The following is a 19,812-nucleotide window of genomic DNA, read 5'->3' on the forward strand; positions in this document are numbered from 1 at the left end:
ATATTCATGATTGTGAACATTAGGATGTATCAGGCAATTGATTTATACTATTGGCAACACTAACTTCACTTTTGACACGAGCTCAGTTTATTTTTCACTTTACGACGGAAATAAAATGACTTAGGGTTGGCGCTCTAAAGTAGGGAAGGTCGGGTAACCGTAAACAGACATATATAATTTTTTTGCCTTATACATGTTAAAAGATTTTTTTTTAAAATGGGTGTCAATGGGCAATTTTTTTAGAGCATTCAAATGGATAAAACAAGAGGATTTCAAAAATCCGACAAAAATCCCAAAACACAACGAGTGAACTTACTTTATTTTCTCAATATTTCTGTTTTTCTGTTTTAAGTTGTTTATGCAATTAGACAACACTTCAAAACTAAAAAAGTCCATATATGATCCGGCTACACTAAGTCTCATTATATCTCATTTTCATATTATTTGTAAATGATTTAAAGCAGCACAATTAACAAAGTTGAAAAACAACTAAAAATTAAAATTGTCCCAGTTAAGTTATTGGTTTTACTGTCATTCACCTTTTGTTATATTAAAACATTTTAGGTTAATCTAAAGAAGAAGAAGGGAAGCAGCCAAGAGAATAGTACCTCAAAAACCAATGAAAGTAAATCTGTAAGTCAAGTACTAAATAAATTTTGATATGTACATTTACTCATCAAATACATTGATGTCCAGTTTTCACAAAGGATTACTTCTGTTTTCCAAAAAAAGGAAGCTTTAAAGGGATATACCCTTTAATTTTCCCTCATATCACATGAATGAAGTTTTTTAGCCAAAGTTAAACAGATTATTTAGATGTAAACAGTCACCATGGACACATGGTCTTGTGATAGGATGCTCAAATCAAGTGCAAAAAGCCATCATTGCCAAACTGAGTTAAACCAAAACCCTGAAAATTGGTATTTGTTACTTCTCTTTAGCACACAACTTGGACCAGCTTTGTAAGATTTAAGAATGAAAATTGGTTCCACTTAAAAATTTAATTTAATGTATGAGTGCCAACGAGACAACTCTCCATCCAAATCACAAGGTGTAAAAGTAAACCATTATAGGTCAAAGTATGGCCTTCAACACAAAGCCTAAAGTTTTAATAATATTTTCACATATATAGCTACATTACGCAATTTTTCAATAGTATACATACTATATGAAGTGGTTAAGTGGATGTCTTTCTATATTGTCATTTCACAAAAAAGTTTTATTTTTATTCATTTCTGTTGTGAGGTGAAAAAAAGGAAAAAGAATGAAACTGTTGATACTGAAAGACCATCCACTGTGAGTAATTACCTTTTAGTAAAACTGATAGGGTCTTTTGTCAGTTATTGCATTCATTGTTGTAATTTGCCAAGCTACGCCAATTGAATACCGTCTTTACCAAAAGCTACGAGTCTGTTACTAGAAATAATTGATTATGTAGTGACAATTGTCCAAAACATGGTATTTTTATACCACAAGAAACAAAGTTCTGTAGGATATAATGTTTTTATTTGGTCTGTCCGTCAGTCATGGTCTTGGGGAGAGGGGGGGGGGGGGGAGTGAGTTTTTTCTCAAAGGTTCTTTAATTTATATCATGTTTAATGAGATTTCAGGCAATAATATATAAGACCAATTTCTTAAACATACTTTCTTTGAATCATGCCAGTTAAATGTTCAATTTCGATTGTTCTAACATTAAAGCTTATCAATCCCCTTATCAACTGAATAGCCTAGCAATTATCATGATTATGTTAATAGAAATAGGTGAATGATATTAGTTTCTTCAATTCTAAAAATGCATCAACTTTGTCTTTAACTATTTAAAGAAAAGAAATTAAAAAGTCATTGAAAGGTGATTGCTTTGTCTTCAATGTACAATTATTGTTATTTTGTATTTGTATTTTATAATGGGTTGTTAAAGCAACATTAATATCCCCCATTTTACTTGATGTTGCTGATTTTGTTTAGGGCTATATTTTTATAATTTTATATTTTTAGAGCAAAGACTTATCACGTGTTTCAGACATGTTGATGGAGTCTTTGCTTAAGGACTTAGAAGATGAAGACCAACAATTGGGTCAAATTCAAGAAACATCAACCTTGAGTGTCATAGGTGAGGCTGTCTCCATGTCAGTGGATGTGGATGTGAATGATGATACCGATGATACAGATGATGTTACACCTGTACCTCTACCATGTTCATCCACTCCTGTCCACTCGAGATCAGAGCCACCAGAAGTTCTGAAACCCCTCCCAAGGTATCCCTTGAACAGTGAACATCAAGGCTGCAGTAAATGTGACCGTTTGGCGGTTACTGTTGAGAATCTGCAAAAACAGATTCTTGACCAGAACAACAACATGTACCAGCTACATTTACGGCTTTACCAGGTATACATGCATTTAAATTACATTTTAATTGGTAGATAACAGTTGTGCAATATTGTTTTATATTTTTTTCATTGATACTAAATGTCACAATGAGTATAAATTGCATTTTGTTATTTTTCTCTTATATGGGGGAGATGTTTACCAACAAGAGAGAAAAGATAATGTTTTTTTTTGGAATCCATTTTTGACCAATAACAAGTGATCACTGTATATACATGTACATCTATGTGCAAATTAGTGGATAGGATTTGATTAAATTACGGATGTCAAAGAGTACTCAAGTATCCCTCAGTAGTACCAAGTATCGATTACCAAAATGATACTCGACTAATCGGTTTCCTGTAAGAATGTTGTTGCTTTCTCAAGTTTAAACAAAATATATTTTTATTGAGAGCGCCTTATGGGAAATAACGTCTTAATTAATATTAATAAAAATTAAGATACAATTCGAATGTTTGCATTTAACTGTCATTTAGAATTCCTTCAAACAAATGTACATAGAGGATATACGAAAAAGAGCACATTCAAAGGCTTACACTTTAAGCTTATCTTAGTCAATTCCAAAACTCTGTACCATCAGAGTATGTATGTTCATCAGCAGTTACCAAACAAATCTGAGAAATCGCTACGTCCTAGTAAAAGTTGACAAGATAATATTTTTTAGATAAGAAAAAATTCGTTGCACCCTGTGTCAATCCTCAGAAAATGATTAATTTCATCAGTAAGTATTAATTATCACCCCTTTTGTTGATTATATATATCAAAGGTGTTTTTTACGGTTCACAAATACTGTTATTTGAGTAATAATTTTTCTACAGATATTTATCAAATTACTTGATTAGAATATTACCAGTTTACCTGATTATTGTAGTAAATGAGCAATTAATTATGGTATAAAATTTGTTTTGACTATTATCTAGTCCTATATGTAGGTAATGATGTGGACGGTTTTACGATAAGAAAACGACCCACAGTACATCAAATGGTATAATTTTGTGTTCCGTTTTGAGAATGTTTTTCCAAGCGAGTACTCGAGTATAGCTCGGTAAATCCAACGAGTAATCGATTAGTAAATCATCACCGAGTTGACATCCCTAGATTAAATGATTAAGATTTGGGACTGGACATAGCTTGACTTATCATATATTTTACAGATGGAACAATATCAATATAATTCCCAGAGCCATAACACCCAGAATCAAAATGGTCAAAGCTACATCTCGCAGACCAATAATCAGGCCAATGAAACGCAGAGAATGTTAGTGGTATGTGAAAATACTAGTCTTACTATCCATTAGGGACGACATCAAAAGTTCAATGTAGGATAAAAAAACTAAATTCATATAGTTTTTTCACTAACTACCCTATCCCCACTCTTAACTTAATTTGTGAAAAATTGATCGACCATTAAAGATATATATAAAATCGATGTCAATTAAACAAAACTTGCAGCAATTTTGACCCCCATCCCCAAACTATTTGATCTAAGTTTTTTATCCTTCATTGATTTTTTGATGTCGTCCCTTATTTAACCAACACAGAAAATTCCAATGGGTTATGCTTATCAGAAACCAGCATACAGCTATTGGTTTAAGGCCTGACATTGCTGAGTTCTGGTTGAAGATATTTACTTGATATTTGTTAAAAAGTTTACACCATGACAAGTTATAGATTAAGTTAGAATTTTGTTCCAATACAGTGAATTTTTAAACGGTTGGGGCCTAATTGTATTGCCATGCAATACTAATAGAATGCTTTGAATTTCTTATACAAGATGTTTTAAGATTTGGTGTCATTGAATTCTTTGACAATTTACATTAGCACTTGTTTAATTAGTACCCCCTGACATTGCACCTGATATTCAAAATAAAAACAAATTACCCTTATGTATCATTCTTTATCACTTTTAGACTCCAAAGTCACCATCTCAACTTGGTTCGACAGAGAGATGTGAGCCTGGTGTCCCAACTCAAGTTCTTTATTAGAGATGCCAGTTTAACGTTATTTGGCCGCCATTTTGTTTTCCGGTGACTGATATCACTGGAAAATGACCATTGTTGTTGTCAGATTTCCCCCTTTTGCTAATCTTTTATCTTTCCTATGTAGCATTTCTTTTTGTAATAAATTATTTTTATTTCTTTTACTATCTTTGTTTTTACTGAACATCGTTTCGTTTTTATTTTATCGAGTCGAAAGAAAACCTACGTGAACGACTTTTTGAACTGCGCGGCACGGTTTTTTTTCTGGGGATATCTAGTTTGGAGTTAAAAATAAATATGTTCCTGACGTCATACGTTTATATAATTATTATCCAATGAAAGCGGAGATTCCTATCTACTGCGAAATCGAGGTTGCTTTCCGGTTCCTGTTTACGCTCACCAGCAAAAGAATTTAACAAAACTTCAAAGATAATTTTCAAGTAGAAATATTGATATTTTTTTAAAACGACTACGATTTTTAAATTCCTCGATGGCATTTTAGTCTAGTTAAAGTTATTTTAAAACGATTTATGACCAGGAACATATCTAATTTCAGGCATTTTTAACTGCCCCTCACCATGACAGAGCAGCGTCAACAGACATCGTTCGAAATCAGCGATCGTGTAAATATCGGTTAGTATAAATATTATTACCGTATATCCGAGACTATTTTAATTGAAATTTAAGTTTTTTTTTATATGTTTCTAGTGTTTTACTTGCATACAATTGTAGATGTACGTGACATTCATGAATTGTAAGAACCCCACCTTTTATGTTATAAAAGCAAGTCAAAATTGTCATAAATTACATAAATGAGAAATAGTAAATGTGGCCAAACCGTTGTAAGTACAGAAACACAGATTTGAAACATAAGTATCAACTTCTTTTAAAGACTGTTTTAATTTAAATTCAGGATCCCCATCTCCTGTGCCTGTGGCCCAACTGATAGAAGAGACAGATGTTTGGAATTACTTATCCTGCATGGGAGTTGACAGACACATGATTCATTCTCTTCTCATCAATTGCATGTATACCGGTTAGTATTTTATATAGTAAGATTAGCTACATTTAATTATAAATTTAACTTTAATTTGCATTTCGTAATCAGATTTATTAGTCGGTAAATGACAGCATTATACTGAAAACATTATCGGCTTCAAATATATTAATTAAATAAATCTTTATATTTATAATCAATGACTTTTTTTCGCTTGTTTACACCATGTACATGTACATATATTCACCAAAAACATTTTAATATATATTATATATGTATGCAAAATTTAATTCGATGAAAAATGCTTTCGCTATTAAGCAAAGACAGATTTCATGAAAAGAAAAGAGCTATAAATACTGTACTTTTCAACATCTCTTTTATTTTTAAAATTTTCCTGTATTTAGTAATATGCAGATTCATTACGTCATATATAAATGTGTAAATATATATACACAACTTTTCAACATGTTAACTAGAACTGTTTCTTTGTGGTCCCTCTATTTTTTTTTCAGTATATGATCTCTGCACATTGCTGGTCAGTGGTGAGATGGATTGAAGACATCGCTGGACGATTGTGGTCTCTATGGAACAATACTTTGATGCCTAATCCTATATGTTTATGGTGTTTAAAAATAAACAAGTAACTTTCCTTTTAAGTTTTATCTTAACAACTAAGGCATCTTAAAAATAAGTGCCAACTAATAGGTGACTCTTGCGATTGTTGCATATAATGATATGTAATTTAAAAAATTGCATATAATGATATGTAATTTAAAAAACTTTATCAGAAATGCAATCAACTCAAAGGTCCCTAGTCATTTTAAAAATTTTGCTGGTCAACGTTTCAAACAATTAATAACATGAATAAGAAGCACACCAATATTACATGTACATTTGTACATTTGAAACTCATGAAATTTTGGTGCCTTTTTTTTTTTTAGATGGTTGGAGTTTAGAAAAGTTAAAGCAGAATGTATGGCAAGAATATCTGTTTTGGCATTGTGTGATAGCGGTAGTTGAAGAAAGTGTAGAACTCTCTTTTAAGGAAAATATGCCTATTATTTTTGAAAATCTTAATTATAGTAGTGTAAATGTGTCGGTATTTCTAAGAAAAAATCGAAACAAAATGAAATCGGTTTTTAAGAAAAAAGATCTATCTATTGGTAAAGAGCAAGCCATAGGGATTGCTTTCAAAGATGTTGGTCCCATATGTGAAAAAGAGGGTATCAGTTTGGATTGGTTGAAAAATCCATCTCCTATACCAAATAAAATTGATGTAACAAATGGTCTTATTGTTGAATTGAGAAAAGTAAGAATGCAACATAGTATATTACACAAAACAGTTGCATTGTGGGTTCAATTTTTATGTCATTTAAATTACACCCCTGACTCTGATGGGTTAAAATGCAATATTGAATTAGTTTACAAAAAATTGTCAAAGATTTCTTTACATGATAGGCAAAATGTCAGTGCCTACTTGACAGAACAATATATCCCCCCTCAGAAAGGAAATACCTTGTGTAATTCTGACTCAAATGAAAAAAGGAATAGTTCAGAAAAGGTTGACAATAAAAGGTTTCAAGACTACATCAATAACGCTTCTCATAAGTTTGCCGAACAAAAAAATATTATTATTGACCTGGAAAAAAAACTGGAAAAAACAAGACAACAGAAATTTAGTGCAAACTTGAAGTTATTCAAAATTAGAAAAGAACATAAAAAAGTAACAGCTAAATACACTGATAGTCTATCAAAAATGTCTGAATTATCAACAAGAAATGTAAACAAAAGACTGAAACGTAAGCAAACAAGTATTTCACAACTAACATCCGAAAAAAACAAACATGAAAAGGAAATAAAATATTTAAGACAAAGAAATAAGAACATAAAAAGAAAGTATAAAGGACAATCAGCACTTCTGAGATATTACCGGAACAAAAACCTCAAAAAAGAAAATAGTAATGAAACTGTTGACTCAATAAAAAAATCAGGTATAAGGACGGATTCAGATATGGAAAACAGAATGAAATATTTGGAAAATGAAAATGAAATATTAAAAGAAAATATTGAAGACTTAATGAAATCACAAATAGTTCAAACATTTCATGGGGGAAAATATAATGACACTATAAGGGAGGTATATGCTTCACTTCTATCCATGAACGTTGGAGTATGTAATGTCGAAAAAATTGTTCGAACTGTTTTAGAAAAAATGGGGGGGGGGGGTTAAAGGTTGAACGTTTACCAAAAAAAACATTTGCAGAAACTATGCTAATAGAAGCAAAAATCATAGCACAATTGCAGGCAACAGAAGCAATGCTAAATAGCAAAAATAACACTCTACACACAGATGGCACAAAAAGGGATGGTCGTGAATTTGGGGGGCTGCAAATAGGAACTGATAGTGGTCAGTACAGTATCGGTTTGGTTGAAATGTTGCGTGGGGATACAGAAAACTTTTTAGAAATTATTGATTTAGTTATTACAGATATGGCAAAACTTTTACATGAAAATTACACTGAAAAAAAAATGAATTGTTGTTGTCAATAAAAAATACAATGACAGACAGACACATAGTTAATACATGTCTTAAAACATCACTGGAAAAAATTAAACTAGAATGTATACCAAACAGCTCTGACAATTCTGCAGAAATACGTAAATAAATATCAAAATTAAATGGTTTTAAATGTAACCTGCACATTCTAGTAAATTTAGCGTCACAGGCTGAATCTGGCTTAAAGTTATGGGAGCAGAGTGTACTTGAATCTGAAAGTTTTCATCAGTTCACATACAACCAAAACACTTCTGATTTTATTCGTGCAAGTACAAAGCTGTGTGTGCCAGGTGCTGATGAAAAATCTGGGTACGGTCAACTTTTTTTAACCTTTTTAAAACAGCTTGAAAGTCCAGTTGATTTAAAAATGAGTACTTTTCATGGTCACAGAATAAATTTATTATTTTCCATGGGAGCAGCAGTTTTTTTTCATAGAGAACACATCAAAGAATTTATTGATTCATTTTTCAGCATTACAGAAAGGAATTCATTAATAACTTCAGTCTATTACTATGTAGATAATCCAGTCTATCTTGCTGGTTGTAGGGCATTTAGAATAGTTGACAAAATTTTAACAGGTCCTATTTGGCGTATAATTGAAAGCACCTCACATATTTTAGATTTGAATAAAGTTTGGTTTGATTTTAAAAAGATTTTAGAAAAATATTCAGTAGATGCCACAGAACTTGTTGAAGGGAAAGTCTTATATCCTGAATATACCGTTCAAGATAAAGTTTTTGAAAGTTTATTTTTAATTGATAATGAAGATTTAAACATTTTAACCACAGAAGCTTTACAAATTGTTTTGTTAAATTTTTGTATTATAATAGAAAGGCAACTATTTGATAATTTGCCAGGTGGCAGTTTAAATGAAGAAACAGAAGGGGTTAATGGGAAAGAACTAAGAGACGAATCGACGACTGTTAAACCGACAAATATAGTTTCAGAGCGAGATTTTGCAAATTTAGACAGATTAAAAAGGGAAAAACCCAATGCTAACATAGTAGCATTGGAAGGTTTAATTTTATTTACCAACAACAAAACATTACATTGGCTTGATCAAATAGAGACAGAAAAGAAAACACAAATTTTTAAAATAGCAAGAGAAAGGGCACCTGCAATGTTAAAACAATTTAAACTGAGAAAAGAACATATTAAAAATCAATACATTTTATTATTGAAAAACAAAAGAGAGGAAAAACTCAGAAAAGAAAATTCAAAGCAACAAGAACTTCAATCTTTAACCAAGGACATTGAAAAAATAGGAGGTTTATGGGTAACTTCACAAGACATAAATAAACACTTAAAAAAACTTAATGAAACTGAAAAAATGGAAGCAGTTAAATTACAGTTAAAATTTAGAAAAAAAGTATTAAAATGCAATCCAGAAGACAAATTTTTATTGCAATTTTCTGCCAATGGTATTCAGTTTCCCTTGCATGAACTTGTTTCCCATCTTAAAGTTGTGTTGGCAGCTGACTATACACAATCAGTCCCCCCTAACAGTATGGTGTTTTTTGTTATTAAATCCAAAAATGAAAGAGATGAAATTATGCAAAAACAGAGGGAAATTGTATTGAAAAAAATAGAAAATATTAAATTAAAAAAATGTATTGAAGCTAACAAAGTTTTCAAAGAACCAGTTCCTAAAAGGAAGAAAACTGTGTCTATAGTTGAAAACACTTCAAAGAATACTGTTGAAAATAACTCTGATATTAAATATGAATGTTGAAAGTTCTTCTCAGTCTTTTGATCATGATATGATAATGACTGGATTAAATGAATGTCCAGTTGGTAAAATGTTGTTGTGGCCTATATGGATACATGGTATCCTGGACAAGTTATAGCCCAGGAAAACACTATTTTCAAAGTAAAATTTTTGCATCCTGCAAAATCTGTACAGAATTTTTTTAAATGGCCTGAAAAAGAGGATATTAGTGAAATTGATGAAATGTTTATTTTTTATTTAGATTTTGAAATTTTATCAAAGGACTCTGGTGGTAGAACTTGGTATTTAACCAATTATCACAAAATTCAATATGAGTACGAACAGTACTGTAGAAAATATTTTGACTAATTACTAAATAAATTAGTCTAAAAGCAGCATAGCAGCATTTAACAATGCATGTATAAACATCTAAATCTTTACTTGGCATTCGTCGTTTCGTGCAAGAATAAGTTATCCAGACCAAGAATCAACCTTTGACTTTTCAAGTTCATATTTTATTAAATATTGGTGAAAATGTTCGCATGTACATGTGCTTTTACAAATTAAAGAAAGATGCTCATAATTTGTATAAATCTTTAATGATGTCCTCTATAAATTGCATAAATCTGTAGCTGAGCGATACAAATAATGCTTGTTGCATGATTTTTGTGGTGATGGTACCAATAACTTCATATCTACTTGTTGCACTTTTTATGTGGTGATGGTACTCATAACTTTGTATTTAACTGCTGTATGTTTTATGTGGTGATTGTACTCATTTGTATTTACTTGTTGTATGTTTTTTGTGGTGATAGTACTCATAACTTTTTATTTTATTGTTGCAGTTTTATGTGGTGATGGTACTCATAACTTTGTATTTACTTGTTTTATGTGTTGATGGTACTCATAACTTTGGATTTGCTTGGTTTTTTGATGTGGTGGTATGGTACTCATAACTTTGTATTTACTTGTTGTATGTTTTATGTGGTGATGGTACTCATAACTTTGTATTTACTTGTTGTATGTTTTATGTGGTGATGGTACTCATAACTTTGTATTTACTTGTTGTATGTTTTATGTGGTGATGGTACTCATAACTTTGTATTTACTTGTTGTATGTTTTATGTGTTGAATGTATTCATAACTTTGGATTTGCTTGGTTTTTTGATGTGGTGGTATGGTACTAATAACTTTGTATTTACTTGTTGCATGTTTTGTGGTGATGGTACTCATGACTTTGTTTCTACTTGTTGCAAGTTTTATGTGGTAATTGTACTCAACTTTGTATTATGTGGTTGCATGTTATGATGTACATGTATTGTGTAAAGGTCTTACTTGGTGATGGTTTCTTGTTAATAAAAATATGAAGCAAGATTCAGGAATTAGTTTTATGTTTTATTTATTTGTGAATACAAATAAGGTGTCCATCTTGGAAGTCTCATTGATTGTGCTTATCACAAGTGCAAGATGTCTTTGGTTGTATCAAAAAGACAGGTCAAATCTTAGACTTGAAAATTGGTATTAGTTTTACTACAATAAGATTTACTTTGAACACTGTATTCAATATTAAGAGCAAAGGATTTTTGAGCCAGTCAGTTACTGATGTACTGCCAGAGAAGAGTGTCTAAAAGTTGTGTGAAGTGTTATCTTGTGAATTAACATATTAATAAGATCAGGTTATTATGTCTTGGTACAACATATAATCATATCGCAACAAAATGATCTATTTCAACAAATGTACCCGAAAATTTAAATACACAGCTGTAAATCACTATCCTTGCTACAAATAAATCAGTGAGAGCTCTAAACTCACAGAATACAATCAATAAAATGAAAAGGTGGATGCAAGACAAACATTTTGGTACCAAGATTTTTAAAATCGGTTGAGAAATGAGCGAGCAGTGAGTGAAAATGTGATTTTACGAGGAAAAAAATGTCAAAATGTCGGCCATTTTGATTCAAAATGGCGGCCATTTTTCCTTTCAAACATATACATTTATCAAAATCATATCTAGTGATATTTCACGATGTTGTATCTCAATTTTCATCTTGATACCTTGCACAATTTTAAAGAAATGACAGATTTTGTTGTTTTTTGGTACAAAAAAAAGCTAATTCAGGTCTTAGTTAATTGGTGCCATTCAGATTTCTTAGCAAAAATTAGTGCGACAGCATATTTAGAGACCAAGAAATTATTTGTTTTTTCTACTTTGTTATACCAAGATTGCAGATTTAAACAGACCAGGCAAAATAATATAGTGAATTTAGTACAGTTCTGTCTTTGTGTGGGTCATTTAGTAGAAAATTATGCTTCAACATGGCTATCAATACCTTTCGGTAATATCAGAATGGACGATTCAAGGTTGTTTGATGCTGATAAAAATTCTTTTAATAACATATGTTGCTGAATATTATTGATTTTCCCTAAAGAGTGTAGTGTGTTCTGCTAGATTAGAGTATTTTAGGGCACAGTGCTTGCTACTTGCCTCAAAATATGCCTATAAAATCTCAAATCAACACAATTTTAGTGGCGGCCATCTTGGAGAAAAAAGGGGGACCGAATGACAACTTTAAATTGTTCATAACTTTGTAACCCTACATTGGATTTAAAAAAACAAGGGCTTAAAATGTTCTTCTTGACAAGATCTTTCAAAGAAATGCAAATAATACAATATATTCCCTGTAATAATATAGGCCTGGCATCTCTATCTTTATAATGGATTTACAAAGGTAATCTAGTATATACTTTGCATCATGACTGTTTATTCTTACTTTAAACATAGCTTTTCATTTCAGTTCTAAATTTAACTTACATTAACAAAGTTTAAAATGCTACTCTCCATTGTTACTTTAAATCTTTCCCTTGCTTTTGGTTTTAATAGCAATTTTATTTGTATTTTGTCTTTTTCATCCAGGTCATTTCAGATTTACTGACACTTATGAATTTGTACATGTTAAAGTAAAATACATATTGAATATGCAATTTTAAAATTTTCTTATAGTTTTTCAGTGACGGAAAAGAAGTACCTCTCCAGTAACCATGTTTGTGTTGCTTATTAATATAAAAATGTAACACTTCATAGTGACTGGACAGGTTAATCAATGCAACAAAGAAAATAGATGAAACATCAAAACAACAAATGGTCATTTGATATTCCAGCAAGTAAATGATTAGCAAGAGATTTTGTATTTTTCAAATTCAATGTGAGACGAAAATATTTCATTCATAGAACATATATGTACATTTCACTGAAAAAAGACATGGAAAAAAGCACTACCAATCTTTTGTGAATGAAATGGAACTTGGATCCCTTCAAAATTATTTGCATAATGTGAGATTAGAGAACTGACCCAATATTTTTTTATCATGGCCAATCTAGTGATACTGAAAATAAAAGCCAGTTTAAATCAAAGATAAAATTTACTTTTGGATAATAAAATAATAACTGCCAACTTTAGTTCTTTATTCAGTATAACATATACATATTTGATATAATTTTCTGTTGACAGGCCCAACTAAACCATGACTTGCCTGGGCGTGGTTGGAAGCAGGATAGTAAATGGCTCCTTAGGCGTATATTCACAACTGAGGAACTAAGGGGCCACTCTATCACTGGGCATCATGGTTCCAAAAAGAAAACAAACAGTGTCCGACCACCTCTTTGTATTGGTATGTCTGAAATCGAAAGTAAGAAAGCAAGAATCTCTTATTTGGTAAATTACCTTTTATGAGCAATTGAAGTCTTATATTAAAAGAAGAATAGGTGTAATGGGGCAAAATATTTTACCTGTATCAATGGAAAAAAACGAGAAGTCTGACATCTGACACAAATTCCTAAACCTCACCTAAGTACATCCTTAATAAAGAAAGAAAACCTATAAATTTTTCTTATGGGAAAATACATCAATTATTTCAAGGTGTAACAGTTGAAAAAGACTGAACTTTCGCAATACACAGCCGATGTTTGTAAAATGTGAAATTCAAAATAGATGTGAATAGTTCAAATACTTTAGTATTATAAAAGCAGTTAAGTTTACAAATAGAGTCTTATGCTTTTTAATTGAACAATTTTGATTTGATAAACAAATTTACTGAAAACAATTGTATATTAGAGGGTAATTATATGTTTGCCTCTTAACTACAAAAAGGAGATATGGTATGATTGCCAATGAGAGGTGTATGTTCTTACTTGTACAACTACATGTATTAGACTCTGACTCAAAAAGATTGCATGCATGATTCTCTAAGGTAAAAATAAGTTAATATTTTTTTTTAATTTTTTCAGACATCTTGCACAAATGAATGGGATGAGTGTGAAGAAATGTCAGTCCGCAACTGTTAAGCGCAGTTTACCCTTTACACATGAGCCAGCAGCAAAACTTACCAAAACACAAATAACTCACCTGTGTCAACTGGACCAGAAACTGTTTCACCTTCCATCTCACCAGTAGTTTCACCTATCAACACACCTGTTGTTTCACCTGCCGTCACACCTATTGTGTCACCTGCCGTCACACCTATTGTGTCACCTGCCGTCACACCTGCTGTTTCACCTGCTGTTTCACCTAATGTTTCACCTGCAATCACACCTGCCATCACACCAGTTGTTTCTCCAACTTCATCAGGCACCATGTCTTCAGTGTCATCAAAGAGAACCGAGTAGGAATTCAAAACAGCAAATGGTGTCACTTTCAGGAACAAAGATGTGGTGTGTATTGCAATTTCCAAAACACACTGTGACTATGCCGAAGTCACACGAGTCTGGAAGACCAAAGTGGACATAAAATATTTAAAAAAGACTTCTAAGGGACTAACCAGTTGGATGCTTTCAGCAAATGTACCGTACAATGATAGTGTACACATAAATTCCATTTTTTATTCATTAGGAAAGACAGAATTTAGCCAAGAGAACCACCAAGTCATCAAAGAAAAACTTTCAAAACTTTTTTAGAATATTATTAATCATATTATATTGTTGAAAATGTATGCATATGTAACTTGCTAGTCCCCTACAAGAAATGCCAAAGGGAACAATAGGTTTCCACTCTGTCTGTCCAATCTGTCAGCCTGGAAAGTCAATTTTCCAATTTTTTTCATCATCCTTGAATATTTTATTTTGATATTTGGTATATGTATAGTTTTATCATTACAATTTACATGTCACGTCTAAATTGTGTTCCGACCAAATGATTTTTATTCCCAGAGTTATGGTCCTTTAATAGTACGTTTTAATTTATACTAATAGTAAGTTTTACATCATGCTTGAGGATATTGATTTGATATTTGGTTTATGATTTAATTATAGGTCATAGATCAAGCTTGAATTTTTGCACAGGTCCCATAATTTAGGATTATACTGTCTGTCAATCTGTCTATTTATGTTGTTGATGCAATTCCTTCAGTAAAAACTTTATTCACAAGAATATTGTTCATAATTTTAGTTTAAACAGATATAGTGTATTATTTTTTTTTTATTCAGAAAATATTACAAATTAAGTTTGCATTTTGTTCAGCTCCAAGGAATATTCAGTTGGTAAGGGACTATACTTGTTAATAACATTTTGTCTAGTAATTATACATCTTATTCAATATATAGGAATTAATTTGCCAAATACTGGTTTCCAAGTTCCCTATTTTGACAATGAAAATTACACAATTAGGAAGAGTTGTGTCCCATAAGATGGACATTGATTTTTATTGCCAATAAAGAGGAAGTGGAAAGAGCTAATTTTCCTTGTGCAATTTGTGTAATACATGTATATATGCTTTTCAAATCTATTTATTTCATTTGTTTTTAGGTTTAGCTTTTGATATAAATAGTTATTTAAAAAAAAAATCTACATAACAAGTTAACTTTTATATACTTTCCAATGACCAAAGTCAAATTGCCCGGTTAAGAGCCAGTCTACTTTTTTAAAAATTACCTTTTATGAGCAATTGAAGTCTTATATTAAAAGAAGAATAGGTGTAATGGGGCAAAATATTTTACCTGTATCAATGGAAAAAAACGAGAAGTCTGACATCTGACACAAATTCCTAAACCTCACCTAAGTACATCCTTAATAAAGAAAGAAAACCTATAAATTTTTCTTATGGGAAAATACATCAATTATTTCAAGGTGTAACAGTTGAAAAAGACTGAACTTTCGCAATACACAGCCGATGTTTGTAAAATGTGAAATTCAAAATAGATGTGAATAGTTCAAATACTTTAGTATTATAAAAGCAGTTAAGTTTACAAATAGAGTCTTATGCTTTTTAATTGAACAATTTTGATTTGATAAACAAATTTACTGAAAACAATTGTATATTAGAGGGTAATTATATGTTTGCCTCTTAACTACAAAAAGGAGATATGGTATGATTGCCAATGAGAGGTGTATGTTCTTACTTGTACAACTACATGTATTAGACTCTGACTCAAAAAGATTGCATGCATGATTCTCTAAGGTAAAAATAAGTTAATATTTTTTTTTAATTTTTTCAGACATCTTGCACAAATGAATGGGATGAGTGTGAAGAAATGTCAGTCCGCAACTGTTAAGCGCAGTTTACCCTTTACACATGAGCCAGCAGCAAAACTTACCAAAACACAAATAACTCACCTGTGTCAACTGGACCAGAAACTGTTTCACCTTCCATCTCACCAGTAGTTTCACCTATCAACACACCTGTTGTTTCACCTGCCGTCACACCTATTGTGTCACCTGCCGTCACACCTATTGTGTCACCTGCCGTCACACCTGCTGTTTCACCTGCTGTTTCACCTAATGTTTCACCTGCAATCACACCTGCCATCACACCAGTTGTTTCTCCAACTTCATCAGGCACCATGTCTTCAGTGTCATCAAAGAGAACCGAGTAGGAATTCAAAACAGCAAATGGTGTCACTTTCAGGAACAAAGATGTGGTGTGTATTGCAATTTCCAAAACACACTGTGACTATGCCGAAGTCACACGAGTCTGGAAGACCAAAGTGGACATAAAATATTTAAAAAAGACTTCTAAGGGACTAACCAGTTGGATGCTTTCAGCAAATGTACCGTACAATGATAGTGTACACATAAATTCCATTTTTTATTCATTAGGAAAGACAGAATTTAGCCAAGAGAACCACCAAGTCATCAAAGAAAAACTTTCAAAACTTTTTTAGAATATTATTAATCATATTATATTGTTGAAAATGTATGCATATGTAACTTGCTAGTCCCCTACAAGAAATGCCAAAGGGAACAATAGGTTTCCACTCTGTCTGTCCAATCTGTCAGCCTGGAAAGTCAATTTTCCAATTTTTTTCATCATCCTTGAATATTTTATTTTGATATTTGGTATATGTATAGTTTTATCATTACAATTTACATGTCACGTCTAAATTGTGTTCCGACCAAATGATTTTTATTCCCAGAGTTATGGTCCTTTAATAGTACGTTTTAATTTATACTAATAGTAAGTTTTACATCATGCTTGAGGATATTGATTTGATATTTGGTTTATGATTTAATTATAGGTCATAGATCAAGCTTGAATTTTTGCACAGGTCCCATAATTTAGGATTATACTGTCTGTCAATCTGTCTATTTATGTTGTTGATGCAATTCCTTCAGTAAAAACTTTATTCACAAGAATATTGTTCATAATTTTAGTTTAAACAGATATAGTGTATTATTTTTTTTTTATTCAGAAAATATTACAAATTAAGTTTGCATTTTGTTCAGCTCCAAGGAATATTCAGTTGGTAAGGGACTATACTTGTTAATAACATTTTGTCTAGTAATTATACATCTTATTCAATATATAGGAATTAATTTGCCAAATACTGGTTTCCAAGTTCCCTATTTTGACAATGAAAATTACACAATTAGGAAGAGTTGTGTCCCATAAGATGGACATTGATTTTTATTGCCAATAAAGAGGAAGTGGAAAGAGCTAATTTTCCTTGTGCAATTTGTGTAATACATGTATATATGCTTTTCAAATCTATTTATTTCATTTGTTTTTAGGTTTAGCTTTTGATATAAATAGTTATTTAAAAAAAAAATCTACATAACAAGTTAACTTTTATATACTTTCCAATGACCAAAGTCAAATTGCCCGGTTAAGAGCCAGTCTACTTTTTTAAAAATTACCTTTTATGAGCAATTGAAGTCTTATATTAAAAGAAGAATAGGTGTAATGGGGCAAAATATTTTACCTGTATCAATGGAAAAAAACGAGAAGTCTGACATCTGACACAAATTCCTAAACCTCACCTAAGTACATCCTTAATAAAGAAAGAAAATCTATAAATTTTTCTTATGGGAAAATACATCAATTATTTCAAGGTGTAACAGTTGAAAAAGACTGAACTTTCGCAATACACAGCCGATGTTTGTAAAATGTGAAATTCAAAATAGATGTGAATAGTTCAAATACTTTAGTATTATAAAAGCAGTTAAGTTTACAAATAGAGTCTTATGCTTTTTAATTGAACAATTTTGATTTGATAAACAAATTTACTGAAAACAATTGTATATTAGAGGGTAATTATATGTTTGCCTCTTAACTACAAAAAGGAGATATGGTATGATTGCCAATGAGAGGTGTATGTTCTTACTTGTACAACTACATGTATTAGACTCTGACTCAAAAAGATTGCATGCATGATTCTCTAAGGTAAAAATAAGTTAATATTTTTTTTTAATTTTTTCAGACATCTTGCACAAATGAATGGGATGAGTGTGAAGAAATGTCAGTCCGCAACTGTTAAGCGCAGTTTACCCTTTACACATGAGCCAGCAGCAAAACTTACCAAAACACAAATAACTCACCTGTGTCAACTGGACCAGAAACTGTTTCACCTTCCATCTCACCAGTAGTTTCACCTATCAACACACCTGTTGTTTCACCTGCCGTCACACCTATTGTGTCACCTGCCGTCACACCTATTGTGTCACCTGCCGTCACACCTGCTGTTTCACCTGCTGTTTCACCTAATGTTTCACCTGCAATCACACCTGCCATCACACCAGTTGTTTCTCCAACTTCATCAGGCACCATGTCTTCAGTGTCATCAAAGAGAACCGAGTAGGAATTCAAAACAGCAAATGGTGTCACTTTCAGGAACAAAGATGTGGTGTGTATTGCAATTTCCAAAACACACTGTGACTATGCCGAAGTCACACGAGTCTGGAAGACCAAAGTGGACATAAAATATTTAAAAAAGACTTCTAAGGGACTAACCAGTTGGATGCTTTCAGCAAATGTACCGTACAATGATAGTGTACACATAAATTCCATTTTTTATTCATTAGGAAAGACAGAATTTAGCCAAGAGAACCACCAAGTCATCAAAGAAAAACTTTCAAAACTTTTTTAGAATATTATTAATCATATTATATTGTTGAAAATGTATGCATATGTAACTTGCTAGTCCCCTACAAGAAATGCCAAAGGGAACAATAGGTTTCCACTCTGTCTGTCCAATCTGTCAGCCTGGAAAGTCAATTTTCCAATTTTTTTCATCATCCTTGAATATTTTATTTTGATATTTGGTATATGTATAGTTTTATCATTACAATTTACATGTCACGTCTAAATTGTGTTCCGACCAAATGATTTTTATTCCCAGAGTTATGGTCCTTTAATAGTACGTTTTAATTTATACTAATAGTAAGTTTTACATCATGCTTGAGGATATTGATTTGATATTTGGTTTATGATTTAATTATAGGTCATAGATCAAGCTTGAATTTTTGCACAGGTCCCATAATTTAGGATTATACTGTCTGTCAATCTGTCTATTTATGTTGTTGATGCAATTCCTTCAGTAAAAACTTTATTCACAAGAATATTGTTCATAATTTTAGTTTAAACAGATATAGTGTATTATTTTTTTTTTATTCAGAAAATATTACAAATTAAGTTTGCATTTTGTTCAGCTCCAAGGAATATTCAGTTGGTAAGGGACTATACTTGTTAATAACATTTTGTCTAGTAATTATACATCTTATTCAATATATAGGAATTAATTTGCCAAATACTGGTTTCCAAGTTCCCTATTTTGACAATGAAAATTACACAATTAGGAAGAGTTGTGTCCCATAAGATGGACATTGATTTTTATTGCCAATAAAGAGGAAGTGGAAAGAGCTAATTTTCCTTGTGCAATTTGTGTAATACATGTATATATGCTTTTCAAATCTATTT

General features: G+C 31.4%; 1 protein-coding gene and 2 long non-coding RNA genes across 4 annotated transcripts; 2 read left to right on the forward strand and 1 right to left on the reverse strand.

Annotated features, from left to right (window-relative positions):
* Positions 1–1,913: 1,913 nt before the first annotated feature.
* On the forward strand, positions 1,914–4,374 carry LOC127713908 (uncharacterized). The gene is made up of 3 exons (XR_007987531.1): positions 1,914–2,385; positions 3,540–3,650; positions 4,296–4,374. It is a non-coding gene; the product is annotated as an uncharacterized LOC127713908 (long non-coding RNA).
* Positions 4,375–4,728: 354 nt separating this feature from the next.
* LOC127713909 (uncharacterized) lies at positions 4,729–8,667 on the forward strand. Of its 2 annotated transcripts, XM_052219862.1 has the most exons (3): positions 4,729–4,997; positions 5,278–5,400; positions 5,874–8,667. In XM_052219862.1, exon 3 carries the CDS (start codon positions 6,248–6,250, stop codon positions 7,589–7,591), a length of 1,344 nt encoding a protein of 447 aa, XP_052075822.1. In that variant the 5' UTR covers positions 4,729–4,997; positions 5,278–5,400; positions 5,874–6,247; the 3' UTR covers positions 7,592–8,667. The 2 variants fall into 2 exon arrangements, with proteins under 2 accessions (XP_052075822.1, XP_052075821.1); XM_052219861.1 differs by having other exon boundaries at positions 5,278–8,667.
* A 5,363-nt stretch (positions 8,668–14,030) lies between these two features.
* LOC127713907 (uncharacterized) lies at positions 14,031–19,375 on the reverse strand. Its single transcript, XR_007987530.1, has 3 exons — positions 18,633–19,375; positions 16,311–16,418; positions 14,031–14,132 (listed from the first exon to the last, which is right to left on the reverse strand). It is a non-coding gene; the product is annotated as an uncharacterized LOC127713907 (long non-coding RNA).
* Between the last annotated feature and the right edge of the window lie 437 nt (positions 19,376–19,812).

The sequence above is a fragment of the Mytilus californianus genome, unplaced genomic scaffold, assembly GCF_021869535.1.
Source record: "Mytilus californianus isolate M0D057914Y unplaced genomic scaffold, xbMytCali1.0.p SCAF_87, whole genome shotgun sequence".
NCBI classification, from domain to species: Eukaryota; Metazoa; Mollusca; class Bivalvia; order Mytilida; family Mytilidae; genus Mytilus; species Mytilus californianus.